The sequence below is a fragment of the Artemia sp. Qi Xiang Cuo genome, chromosome 7 (genome assembly GCF_049724085.1).
Source record: "Artemia sp. Qi Xiang Cuo chromosome 7, ASM4972408v1, whole genome shotgun sequence".
Lineage (NCBI taxonomy): Eukaryota > Metazoa > Arthropoda > Branchiopoda > Anostraca > Artemiidae > Artemia > Artemia sp. Qi Xiang Cuo.
This window is the reverse complement of record NC_142800.1, coordinates 43675011-43695085: the sequence shown is the minus strand read 5'-3', so window position 1 is coordinate 43695085 and position 20075 is coordinate 43675011. Positions and strand designations below refer to the sequence as shown.

Sequence of the window (20075 nt, the reverse complement as noted above, 5' to 3'; positions counted from 1 at the left end):
TTCGACCGCCCAATGATTCACTCCAATAGTTCCAGTGCATATAAATGCACAAATATGTAGTACACAGTAGACCACACAATAGTACATGCTAATGAACTACTAGTCACCCCACTGAAAATATTTCAGAGAAAAATTCTAAGGAGAGATTGAGCAATAATTTCAACTATATGTCGGAAAACCACTTTCACAAATTATGACTTGCTAGCTTAGAGAAACCCAAAATACTTTCAGTGAACCTTTATGAGCAAAACAAAAGAGATTTTAAGCTTTATGGCAACAGTGGGGACGTTTCCAGAACACTTTTTCAAACAAAACCTTCCTCTTGTAAAATATCACCACTAGCGTCAATTCATGAAAACCTAGGACGGGGGGGGGGGTTAAAATTTGCTTTTCAATATCTAGGGGCATGGCTAGATTTTTCATGTTTTTTCAATTTTTCAATGAAAACACAAATAAGATGCATTTTTCAAAATCAAGGGGAGGGGAGCATTGCACTCCCTACCCCCACTGAAGCCATTACATATCACCGGTTTCACTATCTAAAATTAATTTCTCAATTTTACAAGCAAAGTAAAGAGAGGGAATTATTCCTTGTTAATTTATTCTACTGTTTTAACAAAGCATTCAATTCCTAAATTCCGTTTCGTAAAACTGACTTCTATTTTTGTCTTTACTTTTAATTTAAAATAATTTACTAATTTTTAACGTCAAAGAAACGATCAGCGTTAAATCTTAAAATGAACAAAAATGACTCAAATATGAGAGAAGAGAAGGGCTGCAGCTAACCTCATATCCCCTGCTTTTTATGCTCAAATTTAACTCGCACTTTGGTACAAATCTCTGCTCTTTATCACAATATTACAAGAACGAAGATTTGACTGTTTAACTTGCTATAAAAATTGGGTTTTCCGAAGATTTTTTTATCTTCTGAATACTATTCATACTATCATACTATCTTAGTATGATTTAGTTAGTAGACTAAATCATACTAACTTTGAGAAAGAATGTAGATAGACTGTAGTCTTAGGAGCGGTTTTGAGGTGCAGTTGTTGTCCATAACCAGTCGCCGTTCTTATTATGCCTGGCAGAAAGTGACCGCAGTATTGATATGATTAGAACTAGGAGAAGGTGTTTGGCCTAATACCAATATGCGACAGTTTCCAAAGAAGAATCTGATGGATCAAAGAATAAAAAGCCTTATGAACATCCAAAAATAAACTTGCGATTATAAGACCAGAATCTGTTGCCGAATGAATGAAATTTAAGAAAGTTGCGCAAGCATAATCTGTAAAGTGACTAGCTCGGAATCTGAATTGGAAATCTGTTTCTTGTTTTTTGTTAACGAAGATACTTATTTGACTGTTTAACTTGGTATAAAAATAGGGTTTTCCGAAGATTTGAAACGGGAGAATTTTTAGTCTAAATTTTTGATAGACCATAGATAAATAAAACATTATCAATTTTCAACAGGCTCTATTTTTTAAACCATACTAACTTTTCAGTAAAGCGCAAATGAAACTTGGCGAAATCATTAAGGGTTTCAAGGGTATGGCAACCACGCTCATTTTATGGTTATACCTATTTACTTCAAGTTCTAACGACACTCTTCATTTCATACGAAAATCTTTTTCTGTCTCTTTTTAATTTGTTAACAATTCTGGAGAAGAGAGAGCCTGAAATATCAAAACTGAATTTCCAGGCTTTGATTTTTTCAATTCTTCAAGGGATTGTGGGTTCTTTTGACAAAGCTTGCTCTTGAGGGAAGGGGGGTCCCTCTCTTTTGGGTGTCCTATAAATGCAGTGTTCCGTATGACACTTAGAATCATTCCACAATGAAAAAGGAACTCTCGCCTCGTCGGCAACCATATTGAACGCTTAGTCCAAACATATCCCATCAAAAGAAGAGAGTTTATGGGATATATTATCCCCTCCATATATATCTGAAGAACCTTTCGCCGAGATTTGGAGAGTTTGAACACAAAAGTACACTTTTTGAGGCTTCGGCACTCTCTTAATACAGAAAAACTCGCTGACCTCTTCTAATAGTTAGCGAGTGTTCAATACTTTAAATAATAATAAAAAAAAACCAAAAAAAATCAAAAAATGAACTAACTTAGGCAAATGAACCTTACGAATAACTGTCTAAACAAACCGGTTATTTGAAACGGACTGCACACATTAGCCATCTCATTCCATAGCCCATTCCCTGCATATTTACGTTTTTGAGTTAGACTTCCCTACAATCTATCTTTATTGTCTCTTAATGAATCGGTCGAATTAGCCACCGAAGTGATTAGACCCCCCTATCTGATTTACCCTACCCTGAAAACAATCATGTATAGGCTTTTTCCCGTCTAATATAGAGACCTGTAAAAACTAAGAAATAATAACCTGACAAAATCATATTAATGCCTTCACCAATTAGTTTTCTGTCCCTCGGACACATTTCATAGCTGAAAAGGCATGAACAAAAGCTTTATAGATGAAAAACTTAAAAATCGTTTACCTCAAGCTAATATTCTGCAGGGGACGCGTTATAAAATAAAAAAAAGACGACTGATATATTTAGAGACGATTTTATTACCCCACTGAAGTCTGCCATCAGAAAAACAGAGGTACTATACAACACTTTTTGATAGTAACTGATGATCAATAGTATATTATCCCTATCCAGGCTAAAATTGCTGTTTTGTGGCGCAGCAAGGACAAAAACGAATCGAGAGTTCGTTAGGGCGGGGTATAATCTGTTAATTTAAAAAAAGGCGGGGGCTTCAGATTTTCTTTGGGAAAAACAAGTTACGATATCCTGCGAGAAAAAAAACAACAGAAAATAGAAATTCACATTTTTTTTTAATATATACAAAAGGGGTTTATTAAATAAACAAATTAACAACAGACCAAAAATTTAGAAACTTGTGCGAATAAACGTCACCTTTTAAACCCTACTTACTCACTCACTACCAGCCATCCTTACTTTCTCCCTCCCCCACCAAATTAACCAAACACATTATAAGTATTCACGACTGAGCTAGATGCAGAAGACACATAACCATCCATATAATCTAAAAAATATCCACATCCCCTTCTAGATAAATGTGGCCGTATCATTAAAAAAAATGTACTTTTATACATACGAAGGCTGAGGTCTGACATTTTGAAATTAATATTGTAATTTTCAACATCAAGATAGCACTCCTTTTGGGGTGCCTTTCCTCCTTTTTCTAAAAGTAAGCAAATTTTGATATGCTAACCAAGTTTGAAAGCTGACTTCAAGCTTAGTATATTTTATATTCGGAGTCAGTACAAAAAGTGGCTTGATTTTATATGTTCTTTCTTTTCAAACTCCTGTCTTTGACAATTTCGATCACCATTGACAATGATTGCCCTTGTAGTTACCGTTCATTACTACGAACAATTTGATAATTGTTATGATTTTGCCAGTGAATCTGTCAACGAACAAACTTATTCCATCCCTCCACTGACCCACTTAAAATACATGAGCATAAAGTGCAGAATTATACACTTACAGGAGTACCGTACCCACAAGAAAGAAAGACAGTACACCGGATTCTGAAATACCCCTCCCCCACAGACACACACAGAAGACTATCGCACTGCAAAAAAAAACCTTAGCACAGCCAAAAAATCGCAATTTATTAATTTAAAAAGGCTATTTTGCTTCATGACAATTAATTTGTGAAATAAACAAATTTAATACTTCAAACTGTGTGCTTGTGCCATTATTGTGATTTTTAACTTTTTTATTCTCTTTGCGCATTAGATTAAGGGAAAAGTGAAGAGACATAAAGGTAAGCGACCCCCCCCCCCCGCTTCCACCAAGTGCTTATTTTAGGAAGGTTCCATGTTTTAAACAAATGCAAATGCCTAGTTTTAAAGATCTACACATCCACAGGGCCGTATCCAGGATTTTTGTTCAGGGGGGGGGGGGGTTACTAATTTTTGACTTTTTTTTGGGAGGAGGGGGGTACTAATTTTTGACTCAGTTTTTGACTAATTTTACTGATTTTTACCTAGGTTTTACTAATTGTCAACTTATTTTCGACTCGGTCAAAAATTTTTTTTTTGGGGGGGGGGTTCAAACCGGGTAAACCCCCCCCCCCAGGATACGGCCTTGCACATCCATAATCATTTTTATTATACTTACCACCAACTTGGATGTATCCAATTGCTGTACACTAAATAAAAGGATGTTAAAAGAAAAAAGAAGAAACCATACCTCCATCAGACCACCAAGCTTGGCAATTTCTTGAGGTAATGTTGTCAACCTGTTTTTGTGTAGGAGTAAAGATTTGAGTTGCTTCAATGCTGCAATAGATGTTGGTAGACTTTCTAGATGATTTTCACTCAGGTTTAGTACCTGCAGGTGAGACAAAAGACCCACTTGAGCTGGTATTTCCTGGAGTTGATTACCACCCAGGTAAAGAATCTGAAGTCTGTGGAAAGAATAAACATCAAACTCGGGAAAATATGAACTTTTTCAAACTTCAACAAGTTTACGAAGAAAAATATGAAATTAGCCTTCAAATTATTGACAATTCTTTTAGTTATGGTAATTTTGGCACAGCTACGTAAATTTATATCATAAGAATTATACCTACGTAAATTTATTTGATAATTGAGCATGATTCTGAATTTTTGCTTTTCGCTTACCTTTTTTCTTTTCTTATAAACCTCAGAAGTTATTATTTATTGTCAATATCTATTTTTCTTAGCCTTGTTTACTAGTATTAAGGGACTGAATTAAGCCCTTGCTCAGATCTGATACTCTTCTCATGATATAACAAAGACTAGCACTTATTTATCAATAAAAAACGGAAGTTTTAGGGATTTGAGAATCTAGGTCCAAGGATAAGAGTCATCTTTCAATCACTTCGTTTATAGAATAGAACCTACTCTGCTGATTTAACCAAAAGGATTCATGTTACACCTTCAACTTTACACAAGATAAGAAAAATAAGAACAGGTTTGGTCTATTCATTGGTTTACTGGGAGGAGATTACAAAAAAAAGGCAAGGTGGTTAAAGTAGAAGCTCTGAATAGGGTGTGATGAAAAAGTGTTCGCCAGTGTGTCGATCTTAGGTGCCAGAACACTACATTTTTTAAGAGTGTAATAGCAGGCTATCAGTGACAATCAATTATTTTCATAAACAGGCTTTTTTATGTTTCTAAGGCGAAGCAGACACATTAGGGCAAACGCTAAAAGTTCTTGAGGGCTAAATACCTTGATGGCTAAATTGTTTATACTGAAATATTTTAGACCAGTCGATCAAGCAAGCTCAACCAAAGGGAATGGGCTATGGATCTCAGTTTCACAGCAAATAATAATAAAAAATTAGTAAAAATACAAAACGGCATTTTAATTACGGTTACCACCACAAGGTGTTGTCATTGCGAATGTTTATATTTTTGCTTTGTCTTTTTTTTAGATGTTTCCATCTAAATTTAGGTCTTTAATCAGTAGGACAATTCTATCTTCCAGATGTCAAAGCTGTCAAAAATGGACTTATCTTGAACAAGAGCAATGACAGCCATGTAGGCGTTAACAGAGAGGGAGGCCAAAATATAATCTTAGTCGCACATACTACCATGATCTCCGATGAGCACATTAGTCACTCACATCACAGTGGGAAGATGTCCACGCCACAGCTGTCATGCTATTTGTCTGCAAGTTTTTTTTAACGTACTATGCGCCAGATATGGCCAAGGAAGAACTATGTAAGTAGGCTATGTCATGCCCTTTTCCTTGCTTACAATTTTACTGCAATTACTACTAACAGCTCACTGCAGCACTAATCCGCCCAAGGCCAAAATAGCTGCGCACACTTCTCCTCCATCCTAATCCATTCAAAGCTTCCCTCTTCACCCTTCCAAAATCTTCCAATTTCTTTTAAACCTTTCCTTACGACATCTTCCCACAAAATGCGTGGACGATCTGCTTTCCGCTTGGCCCTAGAAGGATGGCGGAAAAGGAAAATCCTTTACAATCTGTCATCCTTCATCCACGAGACGTGTCCTAGCCATGTCGACCTTTCTCTCATTATATGTCAAGAAAGTGGGATGGAAAAAAAATCGTACAGAACATTGTTTGAAATACGGTCAGTCAGACGGGTTCCAAAACAATCCGTAGACAATTCCCCTGGAAAACATCTAATAAATACTGCTTTGTCTTTCGAAGCGTCCACGTTTCACAGCCATACTTGACCACTGTAGCTTCCAATATTATAACCATGGTTCATAGACATGCCTTCCTGTTCTTCTAAACTTTTTTAATTGCGAAAAAACACCCCCGGCCTCGGCTTTTCTGCTTTTAACATCTTTACTACATCTACCATCTTTACCTTTTTTTTTTAAATCATTGGTTACCTATATAGAACCTTCAGTTTTTTTTTTGGAGCTTTTAGTGTTTGCCTGTCCAGCGAAAACATCTACTTCAGGACGCTTAAAAATGGGATGGCATTTTTTCTTATGTAGAAATCTTAATTCTATAAGTTTTCAATGAGTGCATATTACAATGGTATTCTGTTTTTAAATATCAATAGACTGTGAGTCAAACAATCTATTTAACATCAAAACAAAGTTTTTAGTCGCCAGGAACTAGTACATACATTATGCAATGCCTAAAATAAAAGTAGGCTACTTTAATCTTGAAAAGATTCTGGTAGTCGTCAGCAATACATTTAAGTACAGCTAAATTTAATTTCAATATCTGGAGCACAATTTGTAACAAAGATTAAAGGTAAATGATTTTGTACTGACTAGTGAGCATGACAAATCAACTGTTTTATATAAAGCATCCTAATGAAAGTCTTTCTTCATTATTGCTGAAAAAATATATTAATTATATATAAAGAATATGTAAAACCTTTGCAGTTTGGCAATTCTTCCAGAAAATCCAGTTATACTGCCTCCTCCAATATACAAATACTTCAAAGTAGTCATATCATAGACCTGTTCTGGAAACCTGGCGAAATGATTTCCACTCAAGTTGAGTTCTCTTAGCCTAAGCTGACCAAAGTTTTTGGGTAGGCCATTCTCATCCAAACAATTATTCTTGATTATCAAAGAGGTAAGATGCTTCAACTCGATGATCACACCCGGTAAGAAAGTTAAGCAATTTGAGCTTAGATCAAGAAGTCTCAAATTATGGAAGTACAAGACTTCTACTGGCATTGTAACTAAATCATTGTGGAGCAGTAGGAGTGTTTCATATAATCCTGTTTTCTCTGATACTAGCTGAGTTTGACATTCAGATGGCTCAGGAGATTCATTAGGAACTAAGGCTATTTGTTCCATTGTTCTCCCCATAGCAAGATTATCTAGACGAAGATACGACAAATCAAGACTACGGTTTGGTGTCTTTGGTTCCTGAGTATCACTACTGTCGGATGAATATATAGAGGCCATCAGAATGGGACTAACTGACTTTCCTGCAAAGATAAAAGAGAAGTAAATCAAACAAAGAATTAACTTCATAGCTGCAAACAAATACTCCCTGGTACCCCCTGTAGATAATTTCCAAATATACCCATACTCTACATCCATTAGTTTAATTTGATAAACAGTCTACAGTAACGATTTATTTTTATGAGCTATATTCTTAGGGATGACTGGTATACTGCACGCCAGTATTTCTTCTGAGACTGAAAGGCTAAATAAACAACATACCCTTTCAATAGTTCTCAAATCTTTGATTGACGACATTTTGGCTTTGATTAAGTCAAAATTATTGTTTTGCGGATGAAAAGCATTGCCAAATTTAATCGATCCACTTTGCTTCTTTAGGTCCCTGTTGAACCCAGAAACACTGACAAAAAACGTGGTACTGCTCTTAAAGCTCCATAATTCTGAACGAACCAAAAAAAAAATCTTAGAAAAACACAGTTTTTTTGCATGCTTTATACTATTTTTCCCACAGGAGGAAGCTGGAATTTTTGGAAGCTTGCAGTCGGTCTTTTCAGGTTATTTTGATCTAATTTAATAATGAAATACTATGCTTTTAGGAATTTCAAAAATTAACATGGGCTCTTAGGGGAAAACGAGGTTTTTTGTAAATGTAAATTCGGGGGATAATTTTTTTGGTCTGAAAATATCAAAAGGCCCTAACAGGTCGAATTCCGCTTCGAATGAGTCCTCATTCACCCGGATCCGTTGCCAACTGTGGCCTGTAGGCGTGGCTAATAAAAAAAATAACTTGATATACATTAAGTGGCTATATTTAGTTTTTGGAAAACAGGGAAGGAGTGATCGGATTGAGCTGAAATTTTGAGGATAAGCTCCCAGGCCCCAGGAAAGCCTATCCTCTAAATTTCTGCCCGATTGGACAACCTTAAAGGGGGGCTGTGGTGGGAGGGTCGAAACTTCTAGCCCACTTTCCCCCATGAAGATAAAGTCGGAGGGGGGTGAACTTTTGTATGTTTCTTAGTTTGAGTTTAGGCTACAAAATGCGATCACCACCATCTCTCTGCGGCCGCTAGGACCGGAAATTGCTTAACATAGTGGTGGGTCGCCTCTTTAAAGAGGCACAAGTGTGCCTCCTTGATTATTACTCACTTATAAAGATAGTATATATATATATATATATATATATATATATATATATATATATATATATATATATATATATATATATATATATATATATATATATATATATATATACATATATATATTATACCGGGCCCTGGTACTCGTTATGCAGCAGACTTCTAAATATGGATTCTCATTGTTGCTTGTCTTCTAACCGGAGACAGTTTGAGACAATTTGCTGCCTTTTCATACTGTGTCTTTTCAAAGATTTTTGTAATTAAAGCAAGTCTGCAGACAATTTGAGACAATTTGCTGTTTGTTCATACTGTGTCTTTTCAAAGATTTTTGTAATTAAAGCAAGTCCGCAAACAATTTGCTGTTTTTTCATATTAAAGTCTTTTCAAAGGTATTTGATTATTAAAGCAAGCCCGATTTCTAACAACAATATCTCCTAAGCTTCAAACTTTTGGTTTTCTTTTTTAAGATTTTAGAATTGTCCTCACTTTATTCCTGTCCTAGGTGAAGAGATTAATTGAAATTCATTCATTGAAAAACTTTGATCACTGCAGATCATATTGCAATATTTTTTCACCACTACTTGCTGGACTACTTTTGGCCTTGCAACTTTGCTTCTTTCCCCCTTTTTATCGTTCTCTTCAGCTTCAATTTGTTTTTTTATGAAGTATCAATTGATACTTTGGTTGAGCCAGACTTCCTTTCCCTCGTAGATTGTTTTCTAGGAACAACTTTTGCAAAAGTTCTGACTTGTACTGGAGTGATAATGGAAAAGAAGGTTGTTCACTACCAGTAAAGCCTGTAATACCCATTTTTAGGCTGCCCAAGTATGCGTCTTTGACATTTTCGTTCTTGAGGTTCGTCTTTGTCATTTTCGTTAGCCATATGATTAAACGACATGCTTGGTCTGTCATTTACATACAAGGACAAAAATCTTCCTTAGTAAAGACGTCAGGGTTGAAATGCCAAATACCAGAATTGGCAAATCAACTCTGGATATTGGAAGGGGTGAATGCACATGGGGAGGACAAACCAACCAATCCTGCTATATTGTAGATGGTATTCGTTTTCCCGGAGTGCTTAGCATCCAACGATCCATCACTCTGTTGTAGTGAGCTTTGAATGGGAAAAAACACTGAAGTCTAGTGGTTGTACCCTACGGCTTCTATGAGGAGGAATGATAAGAAGGACAATGCCATTTTCCTTTGCTATGTTCATAGCGCTTACTGGAGCATGTGATTCATTATTATCGAGAATCAGTAGCTTTTTTGAATGAATGAATGGTTTTTATTTCCCATCATAAATAACACAAGGTTACACAACGGAGTAATGAAAAAAAGAAAAAAAAGAGAAAAAGAAAACGCAATAAGAGAAACAACAAGACTTCAATAACAATCTATATACAGCATACTAAACTCGTAATCAAACTAGCCTACGATAGCTTGGTACATATCATGATCAGGATTGAGCGAACACCGAAATCGGACGATTCGCTCAGTAGCTGCAGTAGTCGGGTCCGCAACGCTGTAATTTTTCGAAACTCTTGAATTTCTCTTCCATGGCGTAACACTTAACAGATATTTTGCATACTTATAGTAAACCTGACGGACTGAACGCTTATCTGATTCGGTGAAAAGAGACCAAAATGGCGAGAGTGACAGAACATGCGGGATAACGAACACGGAATAAAGCCTTCCGAGTATACGGCGGTTATACATACGTTTGCAGGGTAGAAGTAGTCCGTATGCTTTGCGTGCCTTTTCTGAAAAATGCTCAACCAGTGCTTCACGAGTAGACCGCAGATCTGAAGCGATCGGCAGTCCAAGGTAAGTGAGAGATGGCTTTGAGCTCACCACAGTATCACCTAGGAGCACGCTAATCGGGGTCGAATCCTTCCATCCAGACGGGTTTGATATCCATCCAGACGGTTTGATATCCATCCAGACGGGTTTGCTCCAGCAGCTGACCCATTTGGACTCCCATTTCGCATGTGGGGATGGAAGTTCTTTCTTGGAAAGACAAGATAAGGCAGTAAGAAATTTCCACTCAAAGCAACTGTTCCTATCATTAGAGGTCCTCGTTCGGCTGAAGTAACTTTGCAGACTATTTTATGACATTTGTCACGGGTTATCAGGATGTCCAGGTCATCAAATGATCATATCTGCCTTATTTTGAGAACGGCTGATGATAGGGACTGGGACAGGCTTAAAAGTCTAAGTTCTTTATAGACGTGGGTAATTTTTGCGGGAGTACTTTTGTTTGTTTTTTCTTGTTTTCTTAATCTTTTGCTGAGCAATTTGTTAGGTACAGAAGGCAAGAATAAATTTTAGAGGGTAAATAATGCTATGGTACTTAGTGAGCTAGTAGCTCACTATGTACCACCTTTCACTGGCGCAGTATTCACCACCCGCTCTCTAGCCACTAAAACCAAAATCTGATGAGATTTGCTGATTACAAAAGGAAACGATGGAGCTACTTACAATGTCTGATCATCAAGGATTCTAAGAAGTCAATTAAAGCTCTTCTTGGATCAATCGAAATAGAGATAAATGAAAAATTATGGGCACAAAATATTTTTCTAGGGCATAGCAAAAACTTTAAAAATAGTTAGCAAAAACCAAGCTTGTAAATTATCTTCAAAGAAGGATAACGAAGTAAACCGAATTGTAAGCAACATCACATGGATCAGGCAACTTGTTTCCACCTGAATAGATGGCAGTTAAGCTCAATGACTCACTATGCACCTATGCCCAGCATGGGCCACCTTCCTGTATATATATATATATATATATATATATATATATATATATATATATATATATATATATATATATATATATATATATATATATATATATATATATATATATATATATATATATATATATATATATATATATATATATATATATATATATAGGCTGAATCAAAAAATATTCCCATGAATGACGGGAGATTAGGGACTAATTTACTCCTTGCTCATCCCTAAAAAACAGACACCTTTTGTGTTCATCCCAAGACTCATGGATATTTAGAAACATAATTTTATCAGTATATATGGTACTCAACCCCAATTTAATTCAACCCTGTACAATTCAAACCCCCGTCAACTTCATACCATCCATCTCAACCCCCTTGCAACTCAACCCCATTTAACTCAAATCCCGCTTAATTCGACCCCCATTTGATTCAACTCATGCAGCTTATTCTCCACTCAAATCAACTCTATTCAACTCAATCCTTTTCAACTCCAACCGAATCCAATCTAATCCCATGCAACTCAATCCAGTGGCATCAGTTGGGGGGATGGGTATACACTCCAGCCAACAATGACCGGCCTTTGAATAAGTTGGAACCAGTCCTGAATAAAAGCTGATAAGAGCACTGATTAGATTAGCCATTCGCTGGTACATTTATCAAAGTTCTGATTAATTTGCTACCTGATAGATAGAAATACAACACTCTTCCCATTCATAACAGTTGCTTTCCCAATTCCCTAATGGCTGGAAATAGCCCAAGGCCATAAGCAAAATGTTACTATTTCTTTTTTTTGCATTGTAAAACAACTGTTGATAAGAAATATATATTAAAAAATAATGCAAACCAACAATGTCAGCAAAGTTTTGTATATGGCCTATGATATACAAATAGGCCTTTTTTAAATTAATGACAAAAAGTGGCTTCATTTCATCAAATATAGTTTTCTTATTCATGATCATATAAACATATTAGTTAAAACATTCCTCTGTACCTGTCTTGGATAAAACAAGGCCAGAAAACCAGAATTGACCAATGAACAAAATCATTTCATTTGGGTCAAACTTCTGATCAAATAGGCTGAGTTACCTTTTTCAGTTCTATTGTTGAGTTAAGGAAGTTAGATTTGAATTGGAGTTGTGTATCAGGAAGAGTTGAATTGAGTTATAGATAATGATTTCCAGGGGCTGAGATTAATGGCAGTGAGATACATGGGGCTTAGTTTCATGGGAGTTGAGCTAAATGGATGTTGTTTTGAATGAAGGATCAGATGGATGAGGCTAAGTTCATAGGTTTGAGTTGAATGCGGTTGGATTGTAAGAGGTTGATTTGAATGGAGTTTATTTGTATGGAAGTTTGGATGCAGAGAGTTGAGATGAATAAGGCTCGAGTTCAACAGGGTTGAGTTGCAAGGCAACCAATTTATCAAGCCTCATAGATTTTTCTGATGATTTTCTAGAACTATTGACTTGATATTATCACCTCTTGGGGGGGAAACAAACAAATGTATAAACGCGGCTCATTACACATTATTCTGAAAAAAAAAACGCAAATTTAATTTCTATAAACAAGGTCTTAAAAACTCTGTAAAGGGGTTTTCTGGTATACTGAAGTTTATGGTGTAATTTTCATCAGGAATTCATTTCTAATCCATTACAAAATACAAGTAAAAGATAGGTACAAAAATAAAAAGACTTAGGTTTTTGTGCTTGATGGTTTCAAGTTTTTTATTAAATAAGAAAAAACAAGTTTTTTTAACTCAAAGTAGGGAGCAACATTAAAACTTGAAACGAACAGAAATTATTCCATATATGAAAGGGGTTGTCCCCTCCTCAACGCCTTGCTCTTTACGCTTAAGTTTGACTCTTTCTCACAACTCTACATTTTAAAACAATAAAAAACTTAGGCCTAAGCGTAAAGAGCAAGGCGTTGAGGAGGGGACTTTTATGAAAGCTTTTATGAAAGTTTGACTCTTTCTCACAACTCTACATTTTAAAACAATAAAAAACTTCAGCGTAAAGAGCGGGGTGTTGAGGAGGCGACAGCCCCTTTCATATACGGAATAATTTCATTTTGTTTTAAGGTTTAATGTCGCTCCTTACTTTCGATTAAAAAAACTTGTTTTTTTTATATTTAATTTCTGAACGTTTTTGAATTTAATGCAGGTTTTGATTTTGGCTCACCATAGATGAATAATTAAACAAAATTTGCATATTAATTTTACTTTTTTGTGGCTAAATGGCTTTCTCAAAATTTTGATCAGACGATTATGAGAAAAAGGGATGGGGGAGGGGGCCTAGTTGCACTCCATTTGTTTGGTTACTTAAAAAAGGCACTTGAACTTTTAATTTTATTTACAAACGTTTTTATTTGTAGTAAATATACGCAGCTTGTTTTAAAAAGTAGAGGTGTTAGAAAGAGCCAAACTTTAGCGTAAAGAGCAGGGCGTTGAGGAGGGGACAGCTCCTTTCATATACAGAATAATTTATGTTTGTTTTAAGTTTTAATGTGGCTCCTTACTTTCAGTTAAAAAAAAAACTTTTTTTATATCTCCAAACGTTTTCGAATTAATGCAGGTTTTAAATTTGGCTCACCGTACACAAATAATTAATATGAGATTAGCGTAATAACTTTACTTATTTTTTAACTAATAATAACCTTATAGTAACCTAAGTTTGATTTTTGTTCCAGTTGTTTAAGAATGACTCCTTAATAACAAAGGATATTTAATTAGAATAATGACCTCTTTTAAAAGTTTCCAATTCTTTAAGAATGACCCCTGAATCACAAAGGCCATTTAATTAGAATAAATAGCTCTTTTGAAATTACTAAAAATACTTTAGCGTAAAGAGCAAGGTATTGAGGAAGGGATGAACCCCATCATTTATGTAATAATTTCTGTTTGTTTTAAGTTTTAATGTTGCTCCTTACTTTCAGTTGAAAAAACTTGTTTTTTATTTAATTTCTGATTGTTTTTTTAATAATGTTAAAAAATCCAGTGCCCCCTTCATGAAAATTCTCTTCCCCCATGAAAAGATCCTCCCATGTAACCCCCTCCCCCCACCACCCACCAGAAAAAAATCCCCCCTGAAATGTATGTACACTTCCCAATAACCAATACCATATGTAAACAATGGGCAAAGTTCATAACTTGCAGCCTGTGGGGGATTAAGTTGTCCTCAAAGACATAGTTATTAGATTTTTTTACTATGCTGAACAAAATGGGTATCTCAAAATTTTGTTCCAGTGACTTTGAGAAAATAATAAGCTTGGGAGGGGACCTAGTTGCCCTCCAATTTTTTGGTCACTTAAAAAGGGCACTAGAAAATTTAATTTCCATTTAATGGGCTCTCTCACAACATTCTAGGACCACTGGATCAATACAATCACCCCTAGGAAAAAGAAAAATAAATGAACACATATACATGATCTTTCTTCTGGCAAAAAATACAAAATTCTACATTTTTGCAGATAGGAGCTTGAATAGGGTATCTCTAATATGCTGAATCTGATGGTGTGATTTTCATTAAGATTATATGACTTTCAGGGGGTGTTTCCCCATTTTTTTTTAAATAAGGCACATTTTCTCAGGCTTAAAACTTTTGATGGGTAAGACCACAGTTTATATAATTATCCAGTATGATCTTTTCCTATCTCACCCATTATAAAACCCGGACCAAGGTGCGAGTGCTCCAGAGAACGTTTTCGCAGATAGAAACATAAGCGGCAAGGCCGTATTATGTAAACCCCCCCCCAAAAAAAAAGTCAAAAATTAGTAAAACACCCCTGAACAAAAAACCTGGATACAGCCCTGATAAGCGGAATCAGATCTTTTCACGGGTAGACAAGTCAGACTGTGATCTAATCAGAAACAAATGGAAACCTGCTATTACGAATAATGCACTTTGTTGGAAACAATCGGAAACAGACTAACCCGCTAATGCAGAAAGAGGTGGGAGGAGCTTTTTGTTCGTACCGAGAATGAAGACCAGAAATGATCTGCGATAAACTTACTGGATAATTATATAAACTGTGGGTAAGACTAAACTTCATAAAACTTAATATTTAAAATCAGCATAAAAATCCGATTCTTTTGATGTATCTATTGGTATCAAAATTCTGTTTTTTAGAGTTTTGGTTACTATTGAGCCAGGTTGCTGACTTCTTACAGTTTTTATCACAAACTGTTTGATATATCCTTGATCTTGGCTAGTGAATGAGTTTATATTTAAGTGCCTTTTTAAACAAACTTCAATTCCATTTACTGATGTTTAGGACATACAGATTGCAGTGAGGTTGAAATTTTTCTGGTTTGCACATGTTCTTAATAAGGGTCTCATAGAAAAAAAAAACTGTTCAATTATTTTTTATTTTAGCTTCAGAATTAGAAGAGGCATTGTTTAAATTTGTTTCACAATTGAGTCGAAAAGGCTATTGCTCCAAAGTAAGTCATTTTTTATATTTAAAAATTAAATCCTTATTCTATAATAAATTAATCCTGTAAACCCAACTCTATGATTTCACAAAATTGAAGCTGGCCATACTTGTTTATTATCCTGATTTTCTTAATGAGCATAAAATGGAATTTTGCTTTCTATATGATCATGCTAGGAACAGCCATGATAGAAACATTTGGTAAAGAATATGACAACTAGAGAATGGTTCTGGTCAGAATAATAGTATTAGGAGCAGGGTAATTAGAGAAGTCATGAAAAAAATAGTTGGGTAATTAGCAGTCAACACATAATTTGTGCAGTAAAAACTATCATACTGAAAAAAGTTGTGTATCCATGTGTATACACAGGGCCATTCAAGGGGGAGGGACTTGGGCAAGCCACCCTGGGGATTTTTTTATTTATGTTTGAGTTGGGAGGGGGACCATAATTAATTTTGCCTGTGCACCACCAACCCTAGGAACAGCCCTGTGTATAAAGATGGGCAGAGTGTGAAAGGGGAGCAGACACCTTAGACCCTATCTCCTTACTTGCATCTCTTCAATTATACAGGTTAAAAATCCTTGAAAGATCTTAACTCCAATAATGTGTAAAACCACTCTTTCCCTTACAAAAAATCCCTGGACAATTAGGTATTGACAGATGTTATGAGTGACTGGCAACAAGATTTAAAATGACTACCTTTATGCTAACATTTATCTATGTATCCTTTCTTTTAATTTGAGGCCCTGATGATGCTCTTCTAGACTTTTACCAAGGACTCAAAATGGAATTTGCAACAGTAATGATTAGCAGGGTATATTTGGGAACATCATAAAAAGAGCACTAAAATTACAGTTGAACAGCTCTTCTGATGGAAACATTCTAATAATATAAAAGTAGTATATTTAGATTCCTTATGTGATGCTTTTTCTAAATATCATGGTTGATTTTCTGCCAATGCAGCCCCTGATGGTTCTGTATATATCCTTACAGTATGTATTTCTTTGTTGTTTTTTCATCTTGTGATGTATCACATAATTGGTAACCAGATTCTCAACTTAATAGAATCCAGGTTCATCTGAGTGACTAAAACAGAATTATGGATATTTAAATGATTTTAAAATGTGGAGAACAATGGAAGGAAACACAAAAATATAATTAATACAAAGATGATGCATAATATAAGATAAGGGTTTCAATATTTTCTTTAAATTTTTATACATTCAAAAGCTATATCAGGTACTCTTGTGTGTGTGAGGGGGAGGGGGGTATTGTTATGAATTTGACCATAAAATTAGGAAAAAGCATAAAATAAGGGATCTAACAGTAACAGTTTTATTTTATTGGCATGTTTCCTTCAGAAGAACTTCCCAGTTGCAATTTTATCAAAAATGTATCTAGTGATGTGTTAATTTTTCAGCTAACAAAACAACTAGGCCTAAGAAAACTAAAAATATATTAGTGTATAGCCTAGTTTAGGGCTATACATGGCCTCATTAGGGGATGGGAGGGTGAGATTGCAACATCAGTGATTGTTATACTTAGAAAGAGGATTGAAAGGAGCACCTAATGACAAGCCTACTACTTATTTCTAGTCTAGGGCTATCTGATTTCTGCCCCATAATCAGCCCCATAATAAACCTTAATAAAAACTTTGTTTTTCTAGTTTTCTCAATCAGCAAAGGTAAATTTTTAGTGGGTCATATAATTTAGCTATGATGAAAGTGAAAATGTCATTTGATGCCTTTTTTTTATGCTCTTTCATAAATCAATAATTGCTTCTGGGGTTTATTGCATGTTGAGCCCTTAAAGGGGCCCCAACAGTATTTTAGGTACTTGTGCATTATATGGTACACACAAAAGAAGTCAAGTTAGGTTCATGCTAATGAAATAAAATAGGATGAAAATATCCTAACCTAACCTAGGTACCTTTTTTTCCCCTAAACACCAAAAACAATAGTTTAAATATTGTAAACACAAAGACAAACTATGCTTTGCAATCCATTTACCTATTGCAAATCCTCCTTTGAATGTTTTCCTTTAGCATTTCCCTATACAGTATATAGTGTTGTGTACCAAATAATGCATAAGTACTCCATTTTATATAAATTACAAAAGAGCATAAAAAAGCATCAAATGATTTTTTCACTTTTATCCTAGCTAAATTATAGGTAAAATTCTACTTTAGCTACTTTTGGCTATCTTGGAAAGGGGTTAGGTTAGGAAAATGAAACTTTCAGGGATGGGTATACAAGCTAAAGTATGTCCCAGGAAGGTATTTTGAAGTACATACCTCCATTCCTTCTCCCTCTAGAGGGTCCTGATCTTTGATGACCTTTAAGAATATATGTGCTATACAAGTGAAACCTTGCAAAATAGATCTTCTGCTTAAATGAAGTACAAGAAAATTATTTTCAGCTTCACAACTTTGCTTAATCCCAATTTATAAGGTTTTAAAGATATGCAAATACATTTCCAAAATTTTGAAAAAAAAATATCTATATGGCTTAAAATTCTACCAAATAACAGGAATTGCATTTTAGAACTAAAGCCAGAGAAAAAAGAAACTGATTGCTGAAAATAAGTGTAAAATATTGTTTTGTCAAAATTTCAATAGGTATTGTAGGCAAATTTAAGGACCCTCTAGAGGGAGAGGGAGTGGAGTTAGGTACTTCAAATTACCTTCCTGGGACATACTTTAGCCCGTTGACCCATCCTAGAAAGTTTCATTTTCCTAACCTAACCACTTTCTAAGACAGCCAAAGTAGAATTTTACCCAACATTTTACCTTAATTTTCAGTTAGCCTAGCCTATCAGTTTCTTTTTCTCTGGCTTTAGCTCTAAAAATGCAATTTCAGATATTTGAGCAGAATTTTAAGCCATAGTCCTATCAATACTTTATTTCAAAATTTAGGAAATGTATTTGTATATCTTTAAAACATTATAAATTGGGATTTAGCAAAGTTGTGAAGCTGAAAACAATTTTGTTGTACTTCATTTAAGCAGAAGATCTATTTTGCAAGGTTTCACTTCTATAGCTCTTAGATTTTTAAAGGTCAGGACCCTCTAGAGGGAGAAGTAGTGGGGGTAGTTACTTCAAAATATCTTCGCAGGACATATTTTAGCCTGTAGACCCATCCCTGAAAGTTTAATTTTCCTAACCTAACCCCTTTCTAAGATAGTCAAAAGTAGAATTTTACCAAATAAAGTACCTTCTAAGACTGCTGTCGTTGATTTTGGTCTCGTCTTGACACTGATGCCCTTGCGACCCTTTTCCTACAACTGATTATTTAACAGTAAAACTTTCAACGAGATACACATTTTGAATATTGTGCCGTTCTAAAGAGCTTACGGCCAAGATGCCGTGCGGGGACTGAACCAGCGTCAGTCATTAATGGTTGGTTTACACATTGCGGAAATTCATGCGGATTTATGGTTCGTTTACACATTGCGGAAATCTGTCCGTTTCTGTTCGAACTATGGCTAAAATAACGCTGCATTTTAAGGCAAAGATTTCAAATTATTGCAACAGCGTGACCTATGTTCTTACCATCTTCTGAAAGCTGTTGAGCAATAGAGAGCCAAATGACACCATTATTCTTCGTTTTCTTATAGCCTGGGTGCGCAGGATCATAGAATTTTGGGTAGCCTTGAACCAAAGTTATAAGATCGCGTAGTTTATGATAATCCATACTCATGATTTATTCATTTAAAAATCTTTCCAAGATTCCGTCCTGATTTGACCAAAACGTTGCGGAAAGCTAGAGATTTTTTCTAGCACGAAAACGGACGGAATTTCCGCACGGATTGCTAAATCCGCATGAATTTTCGCAATGTGTAGACGAACCATTAGCAATGTATGCGGAAATTCCGTCCATTTTCGTGCTAGAAAATATCTCTAGCTTTCCACAACGTTTTGGTCAAATCAGGACGGAATCATGGCAAGATTTTTAAATGAATAAAACCATGAGTACGGAATATCAAAAACTACACGATCTTATAACTTTGTTTAAAGGCTACCCAAGCTTGTATGATCCTGCGCACCCAGGCTGTAAGAAAACTAAGAAAAAGGGTTTCATATGGCTTTCTATTCCTCAACAGCTTTCAGAAGAGGGTAAGAACATACATTACGCTGTTGCAATAATTTGAAATCTTTGCCTTAAAGCGCAGCGTTATTTTAGCCTTATTTCGAACAGAAACGGAAGGATTTCCGCAATGTGTAAACGAACCATAAAGTGGCGTTCACAAGCGTGTCTAGCTAGAATCCCATGTCTAGACACGTGTCTAGCCAGAATCCAATGTCTAGGCAACGACCGTTCA

At 35.4% G+C, this 20075-nt stretch overlaps 1 protein-coding gene across 1 annotated transcript in view; it reads right to left on the bottom strand.

Annotated features, from left to right (window-relative positions):
* LOC148950308 (leucine-rich repeat-containing protein 58) overlaps nucleotides 1–19105 on the bottom strand; it is a 44236-nt gene extending 25131 nt beyond the window's left edge. Inside the window, exons 1-3 of the mRNA XM_089091550.1 lie at nucleotides 18968–19105; nucleotides 6884–7448; nucleotides 4238–4454 (exon numbers count right to left, since the gene is read on the bottom strand). Of these exons, the coding sequence (XP_088947676.1) occupies nucleotides 4238–4454; nucleotides 6884–7425 (759 nt within the window). The 5' untranslated portion in view covers nucleotides 7426–7448; nucleotides 18968–19105. The remainder of the gene's footprint in view (nucleotides 1–4237; nucleotides 4455–6883; nucleotides 7449–18967) is intronic.
* Nucleotides 19106–20075: the final 970 nt, after the last annotated feature.